Below are 20,323 nucleotides of genomic sequence, written 5' to 3' on the forward strand. Positions count from 1 at the left end.
TGAGTAAGGTGGGCCTAAAATTGTTGTGCTATCGTGTACCGCTTTGGCTGTAGTTCAGGAACAAACAAACAAACAAATGAGAGTTATAGTGTATAGATGGACCAAATGCAGGCAAATGGGGCTGGATTAGATGTGGCACCTTGGATGAGTTGGGCCAAAGGGCCTGTTCTGTGTTGATTGACTCTATAAATTGGTGGGTCTGTTGAATACCCTCCTAAAATTTGGCTGCACATGCAAATTCATTTCCATGTCACAGTTACCCTGTGACAACACTTGTGCCAAGCCAACACACGAATCTTGGTAAGCATTGCTGTCAAGCAAGGCCGTGTCAATTCCCAACAACTTTCCCAATCTTTCTCGCCTCATTTTTCAGGGTGGCACGGTGGTGCAGCGCAAGAGTTGCTGCCTTATAGCGCCCACATACACAGGTTTGATTCTGACTGCAGGTACTATCTGAACGGAGTCTGTACATCCTCCCTGTGACCCCGTGGGTTTTCTCCGGGTGCCCCGGTTTCCTCCCACATTCCACAGACGTACAGGTTTAATTCGCTTCTGGTGTATACGATAGAACTAATGTGTGGGTGATTGTGGTTGGTGGAGACTCAGTGGGCCGAAGGGCCTGTTTACACGCTGTATCTCCTAAACTAAACTAAAACAATGTTATATCTCAGTTCCAACGAATGTGCCGAGTGAAACAAACCAGAACTGCTCACCCCTACCGTAACCTCTCTCCAGGTTGCCTGAACATCAGTAGTTGAGCTGCTGTGTGCAGATAATGGCAGCGTTTGCACTTGCTCAGAATGCCGCCATCCACTCATTCAGTGAAGCCTATGGGAGGATGGGCCTTACACTCAAGATCGACAAGACAAACATCTTCCACCAACCCATCCACTCTGCCCCACACTGCCAACTGAAAACAAAGTTTCACTGTGACTCCCTAGAAACATTTGAACATTTTCTATACACCTTGGGAACTACCTCTCCATTCACCATCACCTTCAAATCACGGGGAGAACGTACAAACTCCGTAATGACAAGCAACCATTGTCAGGATTGAACCCGGGTCTCTGGCTCTGTAAGGCAGTTGCCCTACCGCTACGCCACCGTGCCGCCCATTTGAAAATTTGAAAATTACCCCTAGAGTAACTACACAATTTGAAAATTAAATCCTCAAATCTGACCAAAACTTACTGGCAACTGGGCAGGAGAGATCTCAGCCTTTCTAAATGCATCTGAGAACTGGTCTATTTATACCAGACATCTTGAGGCACTGAACAGATACCATAAATGTTGTTAGATTTATTATTGTCACGTGTGCCAAGTTTCAGTGAAAGCCTTTGTTTGAGGGCTATCAAATTAACTCAGATAATACACATGAATTATCAAGCCAATCAGATACAAAAATTATATCGAAGAGAAAGATACCAAAATGTAGATTATAGTTCTCAGCATTGTAGCATAACATTTCTAGAGAAAATATCCAATGTTCGCAATGAGGTAGGTTGGAAAATCCGAACTGTACCCCAGCTTTGCTAACCCTAGCTACCCCGTTCAGATTTTTCATTCTGGATAGTTAGTCTTGCTTGGATGGAGCGCAACATTCAAGATGGCTATCAACTCTCCTGTTCGTTCTACGTATGAATTTCCAATCATTGAGTTAAAAAGAAAATGCAGCTTGAGACAAAAGATGCCCTTGCTTGGTTAATGGAAGGGTCAGGCTCCTTGTGAATTAACATTGTGAGAAGACGTTGGGAACAAAAATCTTTTGGAGACTGAACGTAATTGCTGCAAAGGCAGAAATAACTGCTGACTTTGAAGAAATATCTATAACGTTGTTGGCAGTCAGTGGATCGATGCAGCAGTTTGTGTTGGGCTCAGTGATATCTGATGCGCAGGTTCAATGCACAGTTTGTGCACAGATTTGTGGACAGATTTCAGACCGGGGAGTCTTGTGGTTGCAATAGATAGGCCAGACCAGAGGGATTAAGCAGTGTGGCTTTTATTTCCTGATCACTCGTCTCCAGTGTTTTCGACCAGACCAAATTCAGAAACCCTAACCAAGCAAGGTCAAACTAGACAAGGCAGTTCCGCATCGCCCTCTCTCACTGCTCCCCCTCTGTGATTCCTACTGCTCTCAGGCCATGTTTTAATCCAGACTCACCACCACCACTGCGCAAGCTTCTCAAGTTATGCCTACTTTGAAGACGTTTTCCTCGTCTCTCCGATGGAAGGTCTGCAACACCCTCTCTCACTGCTCCCCCTCTGTGATTCGTACTACTCTTCAACCACGTTTTAACCTGGACTCGCCCCCACAGCCAGGAAGATGGGTTACAACTCGAAACGTCACCTATTCCTTTTCTCCAGAGATGGTCTCTGACCCGCTGAGTTACTCCAGCATTTTGTGTCTATGTAAGGTCAAGATAGATACAATGCTTTCTGTAATTAAATAATTCATTCAATGGTTAATTCAATAGTTTGGTGAGAATTATTATTCCAAATATACAAAACGGGATTAGAATGACATTGATTCTCTTGGATCATGCAGGGATGTAATGCTGAGGCTTAATAAGACACTGGTTAGACCCCACTTGGAGTATTGTGAGCAGTTTTGGGCCCCATATCTGAGGAAGGATGTGCTGGCGTTGGAGAGGGTCCAAAGAAGGTTTACAAAATAATCCCATGAATGGTTGGGTTAACATATGATGAGAGTTTTACAGCACTGGGCCTTGAGTTTCGAAGTTTGAGGGAGGACCTCATTGAAACTTACCGAATAGTAAAAGGCCTGGATAGAGTGAATGTGAAGAGAATGTTTCCACCAGTGGGTGAGTCTAGGACCAGAGTCCATAGCCTCAGAATAAAAGGACGTACCTTTAGAAAGATGAGAAGGAATTTATTTGGTCAGAGGGTGGTGAATCTGTGGAATTCATTGCTACAGATGGCTGTGGAGGCTAAGTAATTGTGTATTTTCAAGGCGCAGATTCTTGGTTAGTAACGGTGACAAGGGTTATGGGGAGAAAGCAGGAGGATGGGGTTGAGAGGGATAGATAGATCACCCATGATCAGATGGCAGAGTAGACCTATGGTCCAAGTGGCCTAATTCTGCACCTATATCTTATAAACTTATGAACAAATCCTGTTACTGACCATCAGGTTGTTACTTTCACAGGGGCTAACAGCTGGATAGACTAGACACGCAAGAGATTGCAGATGCTGGAACCTTGAGCAAACTGCAAAGTGCTGGAGAAGCTCAGTGGGTCAGGCAGCATCTATTCAAGGAATGGACAGACAATGTTTCAGGTCTGAAGAAAGGTTCTGTCACAAAATGCCGTTTATCCATTCCCTCCACAGATGCTGCCTGACCTGCTGAGTTCCTCCAGTACTTTGTATACAGCTGGATAGATAGTCTGAATTAAACCTTCACCATTTGCAGATCTAAGTTCTCCAAGACATGTAGCACCCAGGTTGCAACGTGGCCCATGCAGTGCCTTGCCAATTTCAGCTTTAACTTTTAGACTTTACTTTTTTTACTTGAGACTTAAAGATACAGTGTCGAAACAGGCCTTTCACCCTCTCTGAATCCACGCTGACTGGTGGTCACCCATATACCAGGTCTATCCTACACATGAGGGACAATTTACAAAAGACAATTAACCTACAAACGTTTAGCAACCTACAAACCTGTACGTCTTTGGAGTTTGGGAGGAAACTGGAGCTCCCGGAGAAAACCCATGCAAATCACAGGGAGAACGTACAAACTCCACACAGACAGCACCGTAGGCAGGATCGAACCTGAGTATCTGGCGCTGTAAAGCAGCAACTCTACGTTGTGCTACTGTGCCACCCTTCGATGAATTTAAAGATTGATTTAATTTTTACAGATTGGATATAGTAGGAATACTCTCCCAGTCTTTGCACAAAAACCAAGTGTGCTGTCACTGTGGGTAAGCCAATCCCCCATTACTTGTCCAACTCCTATGTCACACTGTGTAGGAAGGAACTCCAGCAATTTGCTTGTTTGCTTGCTTGTTTGAACCGTAGACACAAAATGCTGGAGTAGCTCAGCGGGACAGGCAGCGTCTCTGGAGAGAAGGAATGGGTGACTTTTCGGGTTGGGACCCTCTTCAGGCCCAGACTCTTGACCTGAAATGTCACCCATTCCTTCTCCCCAGAGATGCTGCCTGTCCTGCTGAGTTTCTCCAGCATTTTGTGTCTACCCAATGTCACACTGACAGGCAGGACTACCAGGCATTTGGACAGTGACATGGATAAGAAAGGTTTTAGAGGGATATGGGCCAAATGCTGGCAGGTGGGACTAGTGTAGATGTGGCATCTTGACTGGCATGGGCAAGTTGGGCCGAATGGCTTCGTTCCATGCTGCGTGACTCAATGACTACCCACTACTCTGGAAGCCTGAGGTAAGCGTGCTGATGTAAGACATTCTGAAAATTATAAAAAGTTAAGTAGTTTGTAGTATGTTTAACCCAAGAGCTTTCATACTCTTAGGGAAGTATGATGGAAAAAGAGGCCAACAGAGTGAAGGGAACTTAAGGATGTTAGGAGAGGCAATAAGTAGATTTATGATGTGTTTAGATTCTAAGACATAGTTAAAATAAACCTTGGGGGTTGTACACCAGACTGAGGGCAATAAAACTGATCAGGAAATAGAGGTGTTTTTATTGCACCCATTTCTTTGACCAATGGGAGAATAGTTTTCTAAATAACAGGAAATAGAAGATTAAAAATAACTCTGGGGAAAACAAAGATGCAAGTTTACAGAGACATTGATCATTGATCAATGATGAATTATTTCAAAAATGCAGAATCCACAAGTAGCTATTGATTCATGAGAATATAAAAATGCAGTGGGTGCTGTGAATCTTTGAAATACTTTGGAATCTCTCAGTGTGTTTCCCAGTGTGTACTGTTGAGGCCTTGAATAAACCAACTGGTTTGAGAAATTCACCACTGCTCTACGAGAGACTGTATGCTTTGTGTCTATTACAGCATCAGATGCATCAAAGAACAAAGTTGAACATTGGACTGGGTCAGGAATTTTTGATGAGTGAGGTCAAATGCATGCAAGTTGCCTGAAAGTGGCAAATGTTAGGCAACGTGTATCTCCAAAGCCACCTCTTTCAAAACTTTAGCATTATCAGTCATCATCTCCTGGGCATTCATTGGCATTCGGTCCCATTAATTTTCACTATTTCCTTTGTAATAAATACCAATTTCTTTAAACTCCTCATTCATTCTAGGCCTGTTGCACTTCACTACTTCAAGTAGGTTCCTGTGCCTTCCAGCCACAACATATGTTGAATTTCTCAGCTTTTTTCTTATTTTGCAAAATAATCTTCCCTGTTTCACTCACATTAATTATTGCTTTCCATTCCTCCCAACCCTGGAAGCTTTTGTTGTCTCTTTATGGGTTTTCTCTGGTTTATTCTCATTATCTTTTTTATCAAAGTTTTAATCACCCTCTGAGTTGTGAAGTGCATTCAGAAGTACTGCTATTTCTAGCGATTTTATAAGCCCCTTCCTTGGATTTATTACTGTCTTTAATTCCGTCCTACAGTTACAGTCAGGCCCTTTTTCCAACTTTTTCTTGTCTTAAAGGGATTATATATGTTTTGCATGTAATTTATGTACTTTTTAAATACTAGCTATTGCATTTTCCTGTGATGCCTTTAATGTAGTTTCTCAATCTTTCACTATCAAATCATACCTCCCGCCTCCATAATCTACTTTAGTTACAGTAGATTTAAAATCTTGGTTTCAGATTGAATTAAATCAACCTTAATATTAAATTCTTCCATCAGATCACTATTACCTAAATACCACAGCTCCAGATTATTAATTATCCCTTTATCATTGGACAATACTTGATCTAAAATAACTTGTTCCCTTGATAGTTTTTCAACAAAACCATCTGTTATATACGCTCCTGAATTCATCCTCCATGGTATTACTACTAATTTAGTTGCCTAATTTATACTTTAAGTCCCCAATGATTATTGTGCTAATCTTGTTATATGTGACTCGGATTTCCTTATTTATCCTATACCTTACATTGCTTGAGTATAGAAGTTGGGAGGTCATGTTGCAGTTGTATAAGACATTTGGTGAGACTGCATTTAGTAATGTGTTCAATTCTGGGCACATGTTACAGGAAAGATGGTGTCAAGCTTGAAAGGGTTCAGAGAAGATTTACAAGGATGTTGCCAGGACACGAAGGTCTGAGCTATAGGGAGAGATTGAGTAGGCTGGGTATCACAAAATGCTGGAGTAACTCAGCAGGTCAGGCAGCATCTTGGAGAGAAGGAATGGGTGACATTTCGGGTCAAGACCCTTCTTCATACTGAAGGATCAGTCTGAAGAAGGGTCTCGACCCGAAACGTCACCCATTCCTTCTCTCCAAGATGCTGCTTGACCTGCTGAGTTACCTTCGATTTGTACCAGCATCTGCAGTTATTTTCCTACACAACTTGAGTAGGCCGGGTCTCTATTTCTTCGAGCGCAGGAGGATGAGGGGTGATCTTATAGAGGCATATAAAATCATGAGAGGAATAAATCGGGTAGATGCACAGAATCTCTTGCCCAGAGTAGGGGAATTGAGGACCAGAGGACATAGATTCAAGGTGAAAAGATTTAATAGGAATCTGAGGGGTAACTTTTTCACACAAAAGGTGGTGGGTGTATGGAACAAGCTGCCAGAGGACGTAGTTGAGGCTGGGACTATCCTAACAATTAAAAAACAGTTAGACAGGTACATGAATTGGACAAGTTTGGAGGGATATGGACCAAACGCAGGCAGATGGGACTCATGTAGCTGAGACATTTTGGCCGGTGTGGCCAAGTTGGACAGAAGGGCCTGATTCCACACTATATCACTCTATGACACCACTCTTTGGAGTCCCAGGCAACTAGAATTTTTTTTTTGCCCATTTTACTATTCTTTCAGCTCAACACAAACTGATTATACTTAACACTTAATAATATGAGCCATGACCCATTTTCTCTACTAAATTATCCCATTCTTTATCTCCTTTTTACTTCAATTTGTTCCATCAATTTGTCAAGCTCCTCTTGAATATAGCCTGCATGCACCGAAAGAGCCCTAAATATTGTTTCATCGTTTTCAGTCCTCCAAATCTAATTGAAGCTATTTTCCAAAGATACACACAAACTGCTGGAGGAACTCAGTGGGTCAGGTAGCATCACTGGAGAAAAGGAATAGGTGACGTTTCGGGTCGAGACCCTTCTTCAGACTGAGAGTCAGGGGAGAAGGAAAATAGACATATGGAAAAGTTCAGAACAAATCAAAGCCTGTACCGATGACCAAGGAAAGGTGGAGCAGGCCGACAATTGGTCAATTGTTGGCTCAGGAATAGGTGTTAACTTAGGGATATATGGATGTGAACACTGAAACTAGCTGTTTATTCACAAAATGCTGGAGTAACTCAGCAGGTCAGGCAGCATCGCTGAGTTACTCCAGCATTTTGTGTGACCTGCTGAGTTACTCCAGCATTTTGTGTTCTCTCCTGAGATGCTGCCTGACCTGCTGAGTTACTCCAGCATTTTGTGAATAAATACCTTCGATTTGTACCAGCATCTGCAGTTATTTTCTTATACTAACTGAAACTAGCTGGATGACAAGGTTGGGGAGAGATGGAAAGAGAAGGAATGCAAGGGTTACTTGAATTTAGAGAAATCGATATTCATACCACTGGGTTTATCTGCTCAAGCAAAATATGAGGTGCTGCCTTGCAATATTTTTTGTCATTTCTCTTGAAATTTCTAGGTGTCTCCTCATCACAACTCTCCTTACCACTATTTGATTTAAAGCCTTATCTGCACCCCTTACTATTCTATTGCCGAGGATACTGGTTGTAATACAAATGAAGCCCATTTCTCTTTCCCTCCAGTCAAAAGAGATGTAATGCTGAGGCTCTATAAGGCACTGGTCAGTACTGCGGAATACTGTGGGCAAATCTGAGCCCCATATCTGAGGAAGGATGTGCTGGTTCTGGAGAGGGTCCACAGGAGGTTTACAAGAATGATTCCAGGAATGAGTGGGTTAGCATATGATGAGCATTTGGCAGCACTGGGCCTGTACTCGCTGGAGTTTAGAAGGGTGTGGGGGGACCTCATTGAAACTTACAGAATAATAAAAGGCATAGATAGAGTGGTCGTGGATAGGATGTTTCCACTGGTGGGCGAGTCTGGAACCAGAGGTCATAGCCTCAGAATTAAAGGACCCTCTTTTAGAAAGGAGGTGAGTCGGAACTTCTTTAGTCAAAGGGTAGTTAATCTGTGGAACTCATTGTCAAGAGGGCTGTGGAGGCCAAGTGTGGAGGATATTTTTAAGGCAGAGATGGACAAATTCCTGATTAGAATGGGTGTCAAGGGTTATGGGGAGAAGGCAGGAAAATGGGATTGGGAGGCAGAGATCAGCTATGATTGAATGGCGGAGTAGACTTGATGAGCCGAATGGTGGAGAAGTGTTTAATTTTCCATTTGTGCATCAATGATCCATATCTCCTATGTAACGTGTGATGTGGAACGGAAATACCCATAATCTACAGTATGTAGATGATCAGTACTGAACCTGTGGGAGCATTTGATGGCTCTGGGCCTGTACCCGCTGGGGTTTAGAATGATGATGGTGATCTCATTGAAATCTACTGAATAAAGAAAGGCCTGGATAGAATGGAAGATGTTTCCAGCAATGGGAGAGTCTCGGACCAGAGGGCACGGACTCTGAATGAAAGGACATACCTTTAGATTGGAGATGAGGAGAAATTTCTTTAGCCAGAGGGTGGTGAATCTGTGGAATTCATTGGCACAGATAGCTGTGGAGGCCAAGTCATTGGGTATTTTTAAAGTGGAGATTAATAAGTCCTTGATTAGTTAGGGCATCAAGGATTCCAGGGAGAAGGCCGTAGAATGGGATTGAGATGGAAAAATTGATCAGCCATGATTGAGGGCGGAGAAGACTCGATATGCCAAATGGCATAATTCTGCTCCTATGCCTTATGGCTTTATGATCAGGAACTTGCTGCATCATTTGACTTTCCAGACATTAGGTTTGAAATAACCTTGCTGGCTGTTAAATGCATGGATCTAGTTCACCCTATGTGACTTCATCTTTATAGTGTTTCGAAGAGATGCTGATAGATTAAGCTCATCAAAAGGTGATGGATGGAGCGACTGGGAAATGGAAAGAAAAGAGGCTTGTCTCTGCCATATTTACCGATCAACTTCATATTTACTGCCTCATCCTTCATTGGAGAATATAGAAACAAGGAACCTCAGATGCTGGTTTACAAACAAAAGACGCTAAGTGCTGGAGTAACTCAATGGGTCAGGCAACATCCCTGGAGAACATGGATAGGAGAGTTTTCGGGTCCGGACCTTTCTTCAGAAACGTCACTTATCTAGTTTACTAGGTTCATTCCCAGAATGAGGGGACTGTCATATGTTGAAAGACTGGAGCGACTAGGCTTGTACACACTGGAATTTAGAAGGATGAGAGGGGATCTTATCGAAACGTATAAGATTATTAAGGGGTTGGACACATTAGAGGCAGGAAACATGTTCCCAACGTTGGGGGAGTCCAGAACAAGGGACCACTGTTTAAGAATAAGGGGTAGGCAATTTAGAACGGCGATTAGGAAAATCTTTTTCAGTCAGAGAGTTGTGAATCTGCGGAATTCTCTGCCTCAGAAGGCAGTGGCGGCCAATTCTCAGAATGCATTCAAGAGAGAGCTAGATAGAGCTCTTAAGGATAGTGGAGTCAGGGGGTATGGGGAGAAGGCAGGAACGGGTTACTGATTGAGAATGATCAGCCATGATCACATTGAATGGCGGTGCTGGCTCGAAGGGCCGAATGGCCTCCTCCTGCACCTATTGTCTATTGTCCATTATCCATGTTCTCCAGGGATGTTGCCTGACCCGTTGAGTTACTCCAGCACTTGTTGTCTCTTCATTGTGGAATGCTCGTTAAAACAATTTCTCTATTGTTATGTTACACGACTGGTAAAAAGGTGAAAATAACACAAAAAATATAAAGTAAGCAAGTGATAGAAAGAATTAAAAGGGTTATAATTGGTTAGTTTTCCCCATTCTTGCAATAGTAAACCAGGTGACATGACACGGTGGCGCAGTGGTAGAGTTGCTGCCTTACAGTGCCAGAGACCCAGGTTCAATCCTGACTATGGGTGATGTCTGTATGGAGTTTATACGTTCTCCCTGTGTGGGTTTTCCCCAGGTGCTCCAGTTTCCTTCCACATTCCAAAACATTTGTACGTTTGTAGATTAAATGCCTTTAGTAAATTGCCCTTAGTGTGTAAGATGCGAATGTGGGATAACATGGAATTAGTGTACGAATGCTTAATGGTCGGCAAGGACTCAGTGGGTCATGTAAACTCCATGGTGCTTTGGTGCACAGTCACAGTCAGACAGCGTGAAAACAGCCCCCTCAGCCCATTGCCCACACCGAGCAACATGCCCCATTTACACTAGTCCCACCTGCCTGCATTTAGCTCTCTAAATCTACCCTATACATGTACATGTCCAAATGTTTTTTTAAACATTGTGATAGTACCTGCTTCAACTACCTCCTCTGGCAGCTCGTTCCATATGCCGACCACCCTTTATCTATATACTAAAACTCTCGTTTGTTATCTTGTTTGTGACTGAACTTCAGCCAAAATGGTACATGATAGCGCGACAATTTTAGGCCCACCTTACTCACCATTGTCACTTTAGTGATAATGCAAGTAGTTTTATTGAAATCGGTCTTATATTTTTTAAGTTATTCACATTTTTAAGCTTAAAAGGAGGGGAGGGGAGGAGGGAGGGAGGGGGGAAGGGGGGAGTGGGGGAGAAGGGAGAGGGGAATTCAGGAGAGAGGGGAGGGGGGGAGGGCAGGGTGCTGCACCAATGCAGGAGAGGTTTGGGCCCAACGGGTCCACTTGGTCTAGTGTTAAATAAAGTTGCCCTTTACATTCTTATTAAATTCCAAAATGTATGTTAATTGGCTTCATTCTGTAAATTGTCCCTAGGATGTAGTATAAAACCAATGTATGGGCAATCAGTGAGCTAAAGGGCCTGTTTCCACGCTGTATCTCTAAACTAAACTAACAAAAGACAGTATAGTGCATAATCGTTTTAAAATTTGTATCAGATTTGCACTGAAAGAGTCGCCACAGGTGGTGTGAGCTGTGCAATCTATGAGCGGCCAGCTGTAGCTAGTTTGCTTGTGCATTGCAGCTCAGCTGCCTGCCCTGTCCATCCACCCACTGTGCATGTTGACAGCTTCCCCAAAGGGCGGCATGTTCCCTATAATCTGAGCAGTGAGGAGTTAATTACTGCCGTCACTCTGCAAACATAAAGCTGCCTAGGTTTCCGTCAGGTTTATTGAAGGGCAATTCCCACCTCCTCCTCCTTCTCCTCCTCCTCAGTTGTCACCCTGAGCTCTTGCTTCAACCCAGCAGCGCACTCACTGGCACACGTTAAACAGATCGACTTCCAGCCGGGATCGTGCAGTAATGCAGGGTCAAGGAACTGCAGATGCTGGCATACCAAGGAAAGACGCACAATGGTGCAGCAACTCAGTAGGTCAGGCAGCATTCCTGGAGAACATGGATGGGTGATGTTTTGTATCGGTGCCCTTCTGCAGATTGATTGCAGGAGTAGGGGGATAGAAAGCTGGAAGAGTGGAGGAGCAGGACAAAGCATGGCAGGTCATTGTCGAACGCATGCAAGGGTTTTTTTGGATAGGCAGATTTTAGTTTACAATAGACAATAGACAATAGACAATAGGTGCAGGAGTAGGCCATTCGGCCCTTCGAGCCAACACCGCCATTCAATGTGATCATGGCTGATCATTCTCAATCAGTACCCCGTTCCTGCTTTCTCCCCATACCCTCTGACTCCGCTATCCTTAAGAGCTCTATCTAGCTCTCTCTTGAATGTATTCAGAGAATTGGCCTCCACTGCCCTCTGAGGCAGAGAATTCCACAGATTCACAACTCTCTGACTAAAAATGTTCTAAATGGCCTACCCCTTATTCTTAAACTGTGGCCCCTGGTTCTGGACTCCCCCAACATTGGGAACATGTTTCCTGCCTCTAACATGTCCAACCTCTTAATAATCTTATACGTTTCGATAAGATCCCCTCTCATCCTTCTAAATTCCAGTGTATACAAACCTAGTCGCTCCAGTCTTTCAACATATGACAGTCCCGCCATTCCGGGAATTAACCTAGTAAACCTACGCTGCACGTCCTCAATAGCAAAAATATCCTTCCTCAAATTTGGAGACCAAAACTGCACATAGTACTCCAGGTGCTGTCTCACTAGGGCCCTGTACAACTGCAGAAGGACCTCTTTGCTCCTATACTCAACTCCTCTTGTTATGAAGGCCAACATTCCATTGGATTTCTTCACTGCCTGCTGTACCTGCATGCTTCCTTTCAGTGACTGATGCACTAAGACACCCAGATCACGTTGTACGTCCCCTTTTCCTAACTTGACACCATTCAAATAATAATCTGCCTTCCTATTCATACCACCAAAGTGGATAACCTCACACTTATCCACATTAAACTGCATCTGCCATGCATCCGCCCACTCACACAACCTGTCCAAGTCACCCTGCAACCTCATAGCATCTTCCTCACAGTAATGCAGGGTCAAGGAACTGCAGATGCTGGCATACCAAGGAAAGACAGTTTAGAGATAGATCTCTAGTTTAGAGATACAGCGCAGAAACAGGCCATTCGCCCCAGAGTCCACGCCGACCAGCGATTCCCGCACACTAACACTATCCTACATACACTAGGACAAATTAACAATTAAACCAAGCCAATTAGCCTACAAACCTGTACGTCTGGAAGATGGGATGAAACCGGAGCACACCGGAGAAAACCCACACAGGTCACCGGGAGAGCGTACAAACTCTGTACAGACAAGCACCCGTGGTCAGGATCGAACCCGGGTCTCTGGCGCTGTAAGGCAGCAAATCTACCACAGAGTTTTTTACCCAGGATAGGGGTATCAAAAAGCAGAGGATAACCGGAGGGGGCAGTGATTTGTTTGACACCCTCTTCTCACTTACATTTTTTTCCCCCGCTCTCCCCAACAATTAATCTGAAGAAGGATTCCGATCCGAAACATCGCCTATCCATGTTCAGCCCTAAACGCCACATATCTATGTTCTCCAGAAATGCTGTCTAACCCGCTGAGTTGCTCCAGCATTTTGTGTCAGGATTAGTGTGGAATTAGTTCAAGTGCGTGTTCAATGGTTGGCATGAACTTCAAGCTCCTGCCTGTGATGTATGACTCCATGACTCCTTCGCCTGCCCTTCCACTTTATTCAGTGAAGGCAATGATTGGCATGTGTGAATCTTAGTCTCATCACCACTTTAGACTTTAGTGAAACCGCGTGGAAATAGCCCCCTCGACCCACCGAGTCCACACTGACCAGCGATCACCCTGTACACCAACACTATCCTGCACACTAGGGATAATTTACAATTTTACCAAAACCAATTAACCTACAAACCTGTACGTTTTTAGAATGTGGGAAGAAACCGGAGCACCCGGAGAAAACCCACATGGTCATAGGGAGAACGTACAAACTCCATACAGACAGCACCTGTCGTCAGGATCAAACCTGAGTCTCTGGAGCTGTAAGGCAGCAGCTCTACCACTACGCCACAGTGCCACCCCATAGGGGTTCTCCATGCCAATGTTATCTAATTATTGAAGAATACTTTTGCAGTTACTTGCACTTTGCTCAATACTGATTATAAACCTGATCAAGGCAAGGTTTCACCTGAGCAAACTCCAATTATTGTATTAACTATTAATTATATTTCATGATGGAAGTCTCAACTCATGTTCCAGAGATGAAGTGCTAGCTGTATATCAACAGAGAGACTCATTATCTAAAGTTGCTCAGCTATGCTTCGAATCAGACCGTTGTTTGTATTATTAATGGCAGGAACATGTTAGTAACTCCCAGCTTACATGAACTGAACTTGCTAACTCAAGTGTTTTATTTTAATAGGACAATAAAATGGCTTTATTTCAGTTGAATTTGATTGAATTTCGGAAGAATAACAGCCATTTTAGTTTTAATTTTTTTAATAAAATAATTTTTGCGGTCAAGACGGCTTTCAGCACATTGGCCTTCATCAGTTATTGAGTATGGAGGTTGGGATGTTATGTGTTACGGTTGCATAAGAAAATAGTGAGGCCACATTTGGAGTATTGTGTTCAGTTTTGGTTGCCCTGTTATACGAAAGATGTTAACTTGGAAAGAGTGCACAGATGTTTTAAGAGGATGTTGCCAGGACTTGAGAACCTGAGCTACAGGGAAAGGTTGAGCAGGCTAGGACTTTACCTTTGGAGCGCAGGAGGATGAGGGGTGATCTTATAGAGGTGTACAAGATCATGAGAGGATTAAATTACATGCACTTAATTTTTTAGATTTAGCCCAAGAGAGGGAATCAAGCACTAGAGGACAGGTTTAAGATGAGGGGGAAAAAAATTGATCGGAACCCGAAAGGTAACTTTTTCACACAAAAGGTGGTGGGTATATGGATAAAGCTGCCAGAGGAGGTAGTTGAGGCAGGTATGATCACAACATTTAAGAGACATTTGGACAGGTACATGAACAGGAAAGGTTTAGAAGACTATGAGCCAAACACAAGCAGGTGGGTCTACTAGATTGGGCAACTTGGTCAGCATTGGCAAGTTGGGCCGAAGGATCTGTTTCCATGCAGTATGACTCTATGACTATAATCTGATTTTGAAAATTAATGGAAGACATTGTAAGTTTAAACATATTTGCTGAAGAATATCTCACTGATAAAATCATAACGATCTAACCGTGAAATATCACTAATTAGTTCCATTGGGAAAGGCAACCTGTTAACTCAAATGTTGTTTTTTTTAACCATGTTGGCAACAATTTTTGAGTCTGAGTCATTGAGTCACAGAGCATGGAAACAGGCCCTTCGGCCCAACTCCTTTATGCCGACCAAGGTGTCCATCTAAACTAGTCCCATTTACCTGCAATTGGATTATATTCTACTAAACCTTTCCTATCCATGTACCTGTCCAAATGTCTTTTAATTGTTGTTATTTTACCAAATGCCAGGACTTTATTTCTCAACCTCAGATTCTTGGTTCGGTCATTCAAATTGTTATGTCACAGGCAAAATAATGGCCATGAGAAGAACTGCCATGTGAATATTCTTCTATTATGTTTCCGTCTCGAATACCTATTGTTCATTGTGGCTTATAGCTGGTAAAGGTTTATACAGTGTTCGTCAGATTATATTAAAAATTACTACAGACTCAACTATCCTAAGAGTACACACTTCCATAAAATATGTCCTACAATTTAGTTTCAACTGTGGTTTACTTTATATTAAAGTTCAAAAATAAACTTGAATTCAAAAATAAAGTGCAGCACCGAGGGATTGCTGCATTAATGGATATGCTATCCTTCCATTCACAAATGTCCACAGTGCTCTTTATAAGACCATAGGACATAGGAACAGAATTAGAACATTCAACCCATCGAGTCCACTCCACTACTCAGTTGTGGCTGATCTATTTTTTCCTCTCAACCCCAATCCCCTGCCTTCTGCCTGTAACCTTTGAAGTGAACATAAAAGATCTCTTTGGACTACCTTGCAGGAGAAGTGTGGAATTTCCCGTGTCTTGACCAATACTAAATCCGCAGTCGCCATTGCAAAAAGTGTATCTGACTGCTATTACATTGCACTTTGTGAGAGCTGGCCATGTTTTCTGCATTTTCCAACAGGCTTCACATTGCCTGTTGGAAAATGCTTTGAAGCAAGTCTGTACAGAGTCTGCACGTTCTCCCTGTGACCACGTGGGTTTTCTCCAGTTTCTGGTTTCCTCCCACATTCCAAAGTTGTGCAGATCTGTAGCTCAATTTACTTCTGGAAATTGCCTCTAGTGTGTAGGATGCAAAACTGGGATAACTTAGAACTAGTTTACCAATGATCATTGGTCAACATGGGCTTAGTTGGCCAAAGGGCCTGTTTCCATGCAGTATCGAAAGTGAACACAAAAGATCACATTGGGTATAAGAAAATAACTGCAGATGCTGGTACAAATCGATTTATTCACAAAATGCTGGAGTAACTCAGCAGATCAGGCAGCATCTCGGGAGAGAAGGAATGGGTGACGTTTCGGGTCGAGACCCTGAAGGGGTCTGAAGAAGGGTCTGAAGAAGGGTCTGAAGAAGGGTCTCGACCCGAAACATAGATCAGTCTGAAGAAGGGTCTCGACCCAAAACGTCACCCATTCCTTCTCTCCCGAGATGCTGCCTGATCTGCTGAGTTACTCCAGCATTTTGTGAATAAAAAGATCACATTGGACTCACTTGCTGGAGAAGAGCGGAACATCTGGTGTCTTGACTAATACTAAACCACAGTCAGCATTGCAAAGAGTGTACCTGACTACTATTGCACTGAACTTGTCTGACAACTGAACTCGAGACCATGGAATTTGGAGCATAGTACAAGTTGTTATTTATGGTTTGTGTAAGAAGGAACTGTAGATGCTGGTTTACACCAAAGATAGACACAAACTGCTGGAGTAACTCAGCGGGTCAGGCAGCATCTCTGGGAAAAGGAATAGGTGACGTTTTGGGTTGAGACCCTTTATCAGACTCAGAGTCAGGGAGGGGAAACGAGAGGTATGAGCAGGTAAAGAACAAAGCAGAGCTGGCAACGATGCCTCAGTAAAGGGAAGCCCAGAATGGTTCATTATTGGCTGGGACAAGGTGATCGCAAAGGAATACGAACAAAGAAATTAGCAAGACGACTAGAGTGGGGAAGGGACTGAGAGAGAGGGAGTACATGGGTTTCTTGAAGTCAGAGAAATCAATATTCATGCCGCTGGGCTGTATTATTTGCCTAGTTTGATGTTAGTTTTCGAAACATGCCCACCGCTCCCAACCCTTCCGAATTTGGCGGAAAGTTTCCGCTTTCTTATTTCATTTCGGCCATTCCGATTTCGCCTCACATTTTTCCGCAAAACAGTCAGTAATTACAATTTGTCAATTCGGCCACTAGAGGTTACTAGGGGTTCCGCGAGAAATCCCCCAACCTGGAAGCCTCCCCAAAAATCTGGCACCTAGGCTGGGCAAGGGAGCCAATCTCGACATCGTCAGGACTTCCACGGCCGATCGGTGGGTTGAATTTGCAACCTGCGGCCGGGGCTCTGGAACTCCAGCCCAGCTGGAGCCAGCAAACCTATCCCTATAGCTGACTTCCTTGGCCGGCTGGATAAACCAGCAAAGCTCTGGAACCAAGAATGCCAGAAAATCAGTGGTGGAACTGTAATGAGTAAATATTAAATTTAAGTGCAAGATTATATAACTAAATTAATTAAAATAATTAAAATGTTATTGGTATACAGTGACATATTCACATTATTTTGTAATGTCCGTTTTTACTTTGAAATGCACTAAAAGAGGCTTGAAACTGGTAATTTTGTGTGTAAATTTCAATTATTTTCCTCTGCTCTTTTCCTCTTTTTTTTACCTCACTCACATGCCTGATAAGTATAATAATCATGGGGAATACATTTAGCGACGTCTATATGGCGCCAGTGTGAAACGACCTTTAGTTCTCAGTGGACAGGAGTTGTACGTGACAAATTTTTATGTCGGGTTTCCCTGAGACATGAAAATTATTTCAAGGGTTCTGCAAGGGTAAAAAGGTTGAGAAACGCTGTGCCAGATGGTATGGGCGTGATCGAAATTGCCGTCTGTTTTCGGATGGTCAATATCGATGCATTGTATGGCGATCCTTGTTAGCACGGTCACAGACTTGCGCTATGAAATCCTTCCGTATGCTTAGTCGAGTCGCATATATCAACTCTTTCTTCATAAATTAGTCATACATTTTATGACCATTGTTCTTTTATTCAATACCAAGAGAATTGGGATGTGTACGGAAAAAGCAAAATAGAAAAAAAAACAATTTTTTCTTTGTGTTGCAAAAAGTATCTCTGTTATTGAACCTTTCTATAAATACCAGAATATACTCATGATAGGCCTGACATTGTACATGTAGTTTAAGAACTACACACTGTTGGAAACGATAGTCATTTTTCACACATGAATGTAGCGCAACGCGTATGCATGCGCATTTAACGTACTTTTTTTGTACTGAAAAGTTGCATTACGCGCCATATTATGAATTTTGATGTAAAGTTCTGAATTTTGGACATGAAAATTATGAATTTGTAAAATCACATTTTGGGAGGTCTGCATGCCATACATCTTGTTAATCTGTCAATATTTCTTGTTCTAGATGAGAATTAACTGCAGGGATGTTCCGGCAGAGACCCTGTATGATGTTCTTCATGACACGCACTACAGAAAGAAATGGGATACGAATATGATTGAGACTTACGATATTGGCCGACTGACCGTGAATGCAGATGTTGGGTATTACTCCTGTGAGTAATCACCAGAGATTATGTAACCGCTATCTTGAGGAAACATTCGGACAAACTGGCATGTGAAATAGTTCATCACTAGCCCTCTGTAAAAAGATGCCTGGAGTAGGGACTAAATATAATCTGCAAACCCGTGGGAATATAATACGGAAAATACGTACATGAGAACGTCTCTGGAATGTCGGAGGTCGAGGGGGGACTTGGTACAAGTAGATAAAATTATGAGAGACAGATGGGGTAGACAGTGAGAACCTTTTTCCCCAGGGTGGAATTGTCCAACACAAGAGGGCGTAGCTATAAAGTGAGAGGGGGACGGTTTAATGGAGATGTGTGGGGCAAGTCTTTTTACATGGAGAATGGAAACATAACGTGGAAAACAGGTGCAGGAGTAGGCCATTCGGCCCTTTAAGCTCTCACCGCCATTCAACATGATCATGACTGATCATCCAAAAACAGTACCCCATTCGTGCTTTTTCCCCATATCCCTTGATTCCATTAGCCCTTAGACCTATATCTAACTCTCTCTTGAATACATCGCTTCTGCTCGCATCAGCGAACCAGGTCTGCCACAGGTGCTTCCCCCCCCCCCCCCAACAGCCAGGCCCTCCTTTAAATCTTGACGGCCCCCCGCCGGGTCCACCCATCGGCGACCCCCCCCAGGCCAGGTGGCTCTCAGCGGCGCGGGTCCCCCTACACTCTCTACGGTCCACCTCGCTGATATTAATGAGCTGTGTGCTTTTCCTCTCTGTTAGGGAGGTGTCCAAGTCCATTGAAGAACCGAGACTTTGTCACCCTGCGATCTTGGCTTCCCCTCGGCAACGACTACATGATTGTGAACTACTCGGTGAAGCACCCGGTGAGTATCAGTTTGTGTGGAGGTAAACCTGGCATCGCGAAAGATGAAGTGATTATTGATTTGGAAACAACTCGTACATGACAATAACAAATGGAAAACTCAATAACACTAGTTTATGATACACAATTAGATGGGATTGAAAGTAAGGAGGAAGATGTAAAGATGCTTCAAGTGAGTACAGGGAAGCTCAATGGGCAAGAACATGACAGATGCAATACAATGTGGGTAAAATATGAGGTTATCAATCTTAGCATTCAAAATTGAAAAGCAGTGTGTTTTTTTGGGATGATGAGAGTGATTGGGTAATGTTGATGTTCAAAGAGACTGGGGTATTTAGGTGCACAAATCACCAAAAGCCAACATGTTGGTGAAACAAACTATTAGAAAGGCAAATGGTATATTGCCCTTTGTTACCAGAGGATTTAACCATAGGGGTAAAGATGTATTGCTGTAAACCACGACATCAAGTTCAAGAATGAAGAACTGGGGCAGCATAGTGACGCAGCGGTAGAGTTGCTGCCTTACAGCGCCAGAGGCCTGGGTTCGATCCTGACCGTGGTCGCTGTCTATACGGCGTTTGTAAGTTCTCCATGCGTGGGTTTTCTCTGTGTGCTCTGTTTTCCTCCCACACTCCAAAGACATAAAGTTTGTAGGTTAATTGGCTTTGGTAAATTGTAAATTGTCCCTAGTGTGTAGGAATGTGCTAGTGTATGGGGTGATTGCTGGTCAGTGCGGATTCAATGGGCCAAAGGGCCTGCTTCCACACTGTATCTCTAAACTAAAAATAGTGAACAAAACTAAACTCCCCATAACCATCAGACCCTTGAACATGTCACAACACTTACCTGAATAGTTATGAACTTTGGAATATTCTCAGCTGCACTAAGGGCTCTGGTTTTTACTCTACTATTACGGTAATTGATTTGACATTTAAAAAAGTACTTTACATTAT

The 20,323-nt window shown here is 43.2% G+C and overlaps 1 protein-coding gene across 2 annotated transcripts in view; it reads left to right on the forward strand.

Annotated features, from left to right (window-relative positions):
- stard15 (StAR-related lipid transfer (START) domain containing 15) overlaps positions 1 to 20,323 on the forward strand; it is a 108,333-nt gene that overhangs the window by 55,037 nt on the left and 32,973 nt on the right. For both annotated transcript variants that reach the window (XM_078411735.1, XM_078411734.1), the window contains exons 3-4: positions 18,368 to 18,515; positions 19,268 to 19,371. In XM_078411735.1, coding sequence (XP_078267861.1) covers positions 18,368 to 18,515; positions 19,268 to 19,371 — 252 coding nt within the window. The remainder of the gene's footprint in view (positions 1 to 18,367; positions 18,516 to 19,267; positions 19,372 to 20,323) is intronic.

This window comes from Rhinoraja longicauda, chromosome 14 (genome assembly GCF_053455715.1).
Source record: "Rhinoraja longicauda isolate Sanriku21f chromosome 14, sRhiLon1.1, whole genome shotgun sequence".
Taxonomy (NCBI): domain Eukaryota; kingdom Metazoa; phylum Chordata; class Chondrichthyes; order Rajiformes; family Arhynchobatidae; genus Rhinoraja; species Rhinoraja longicauda.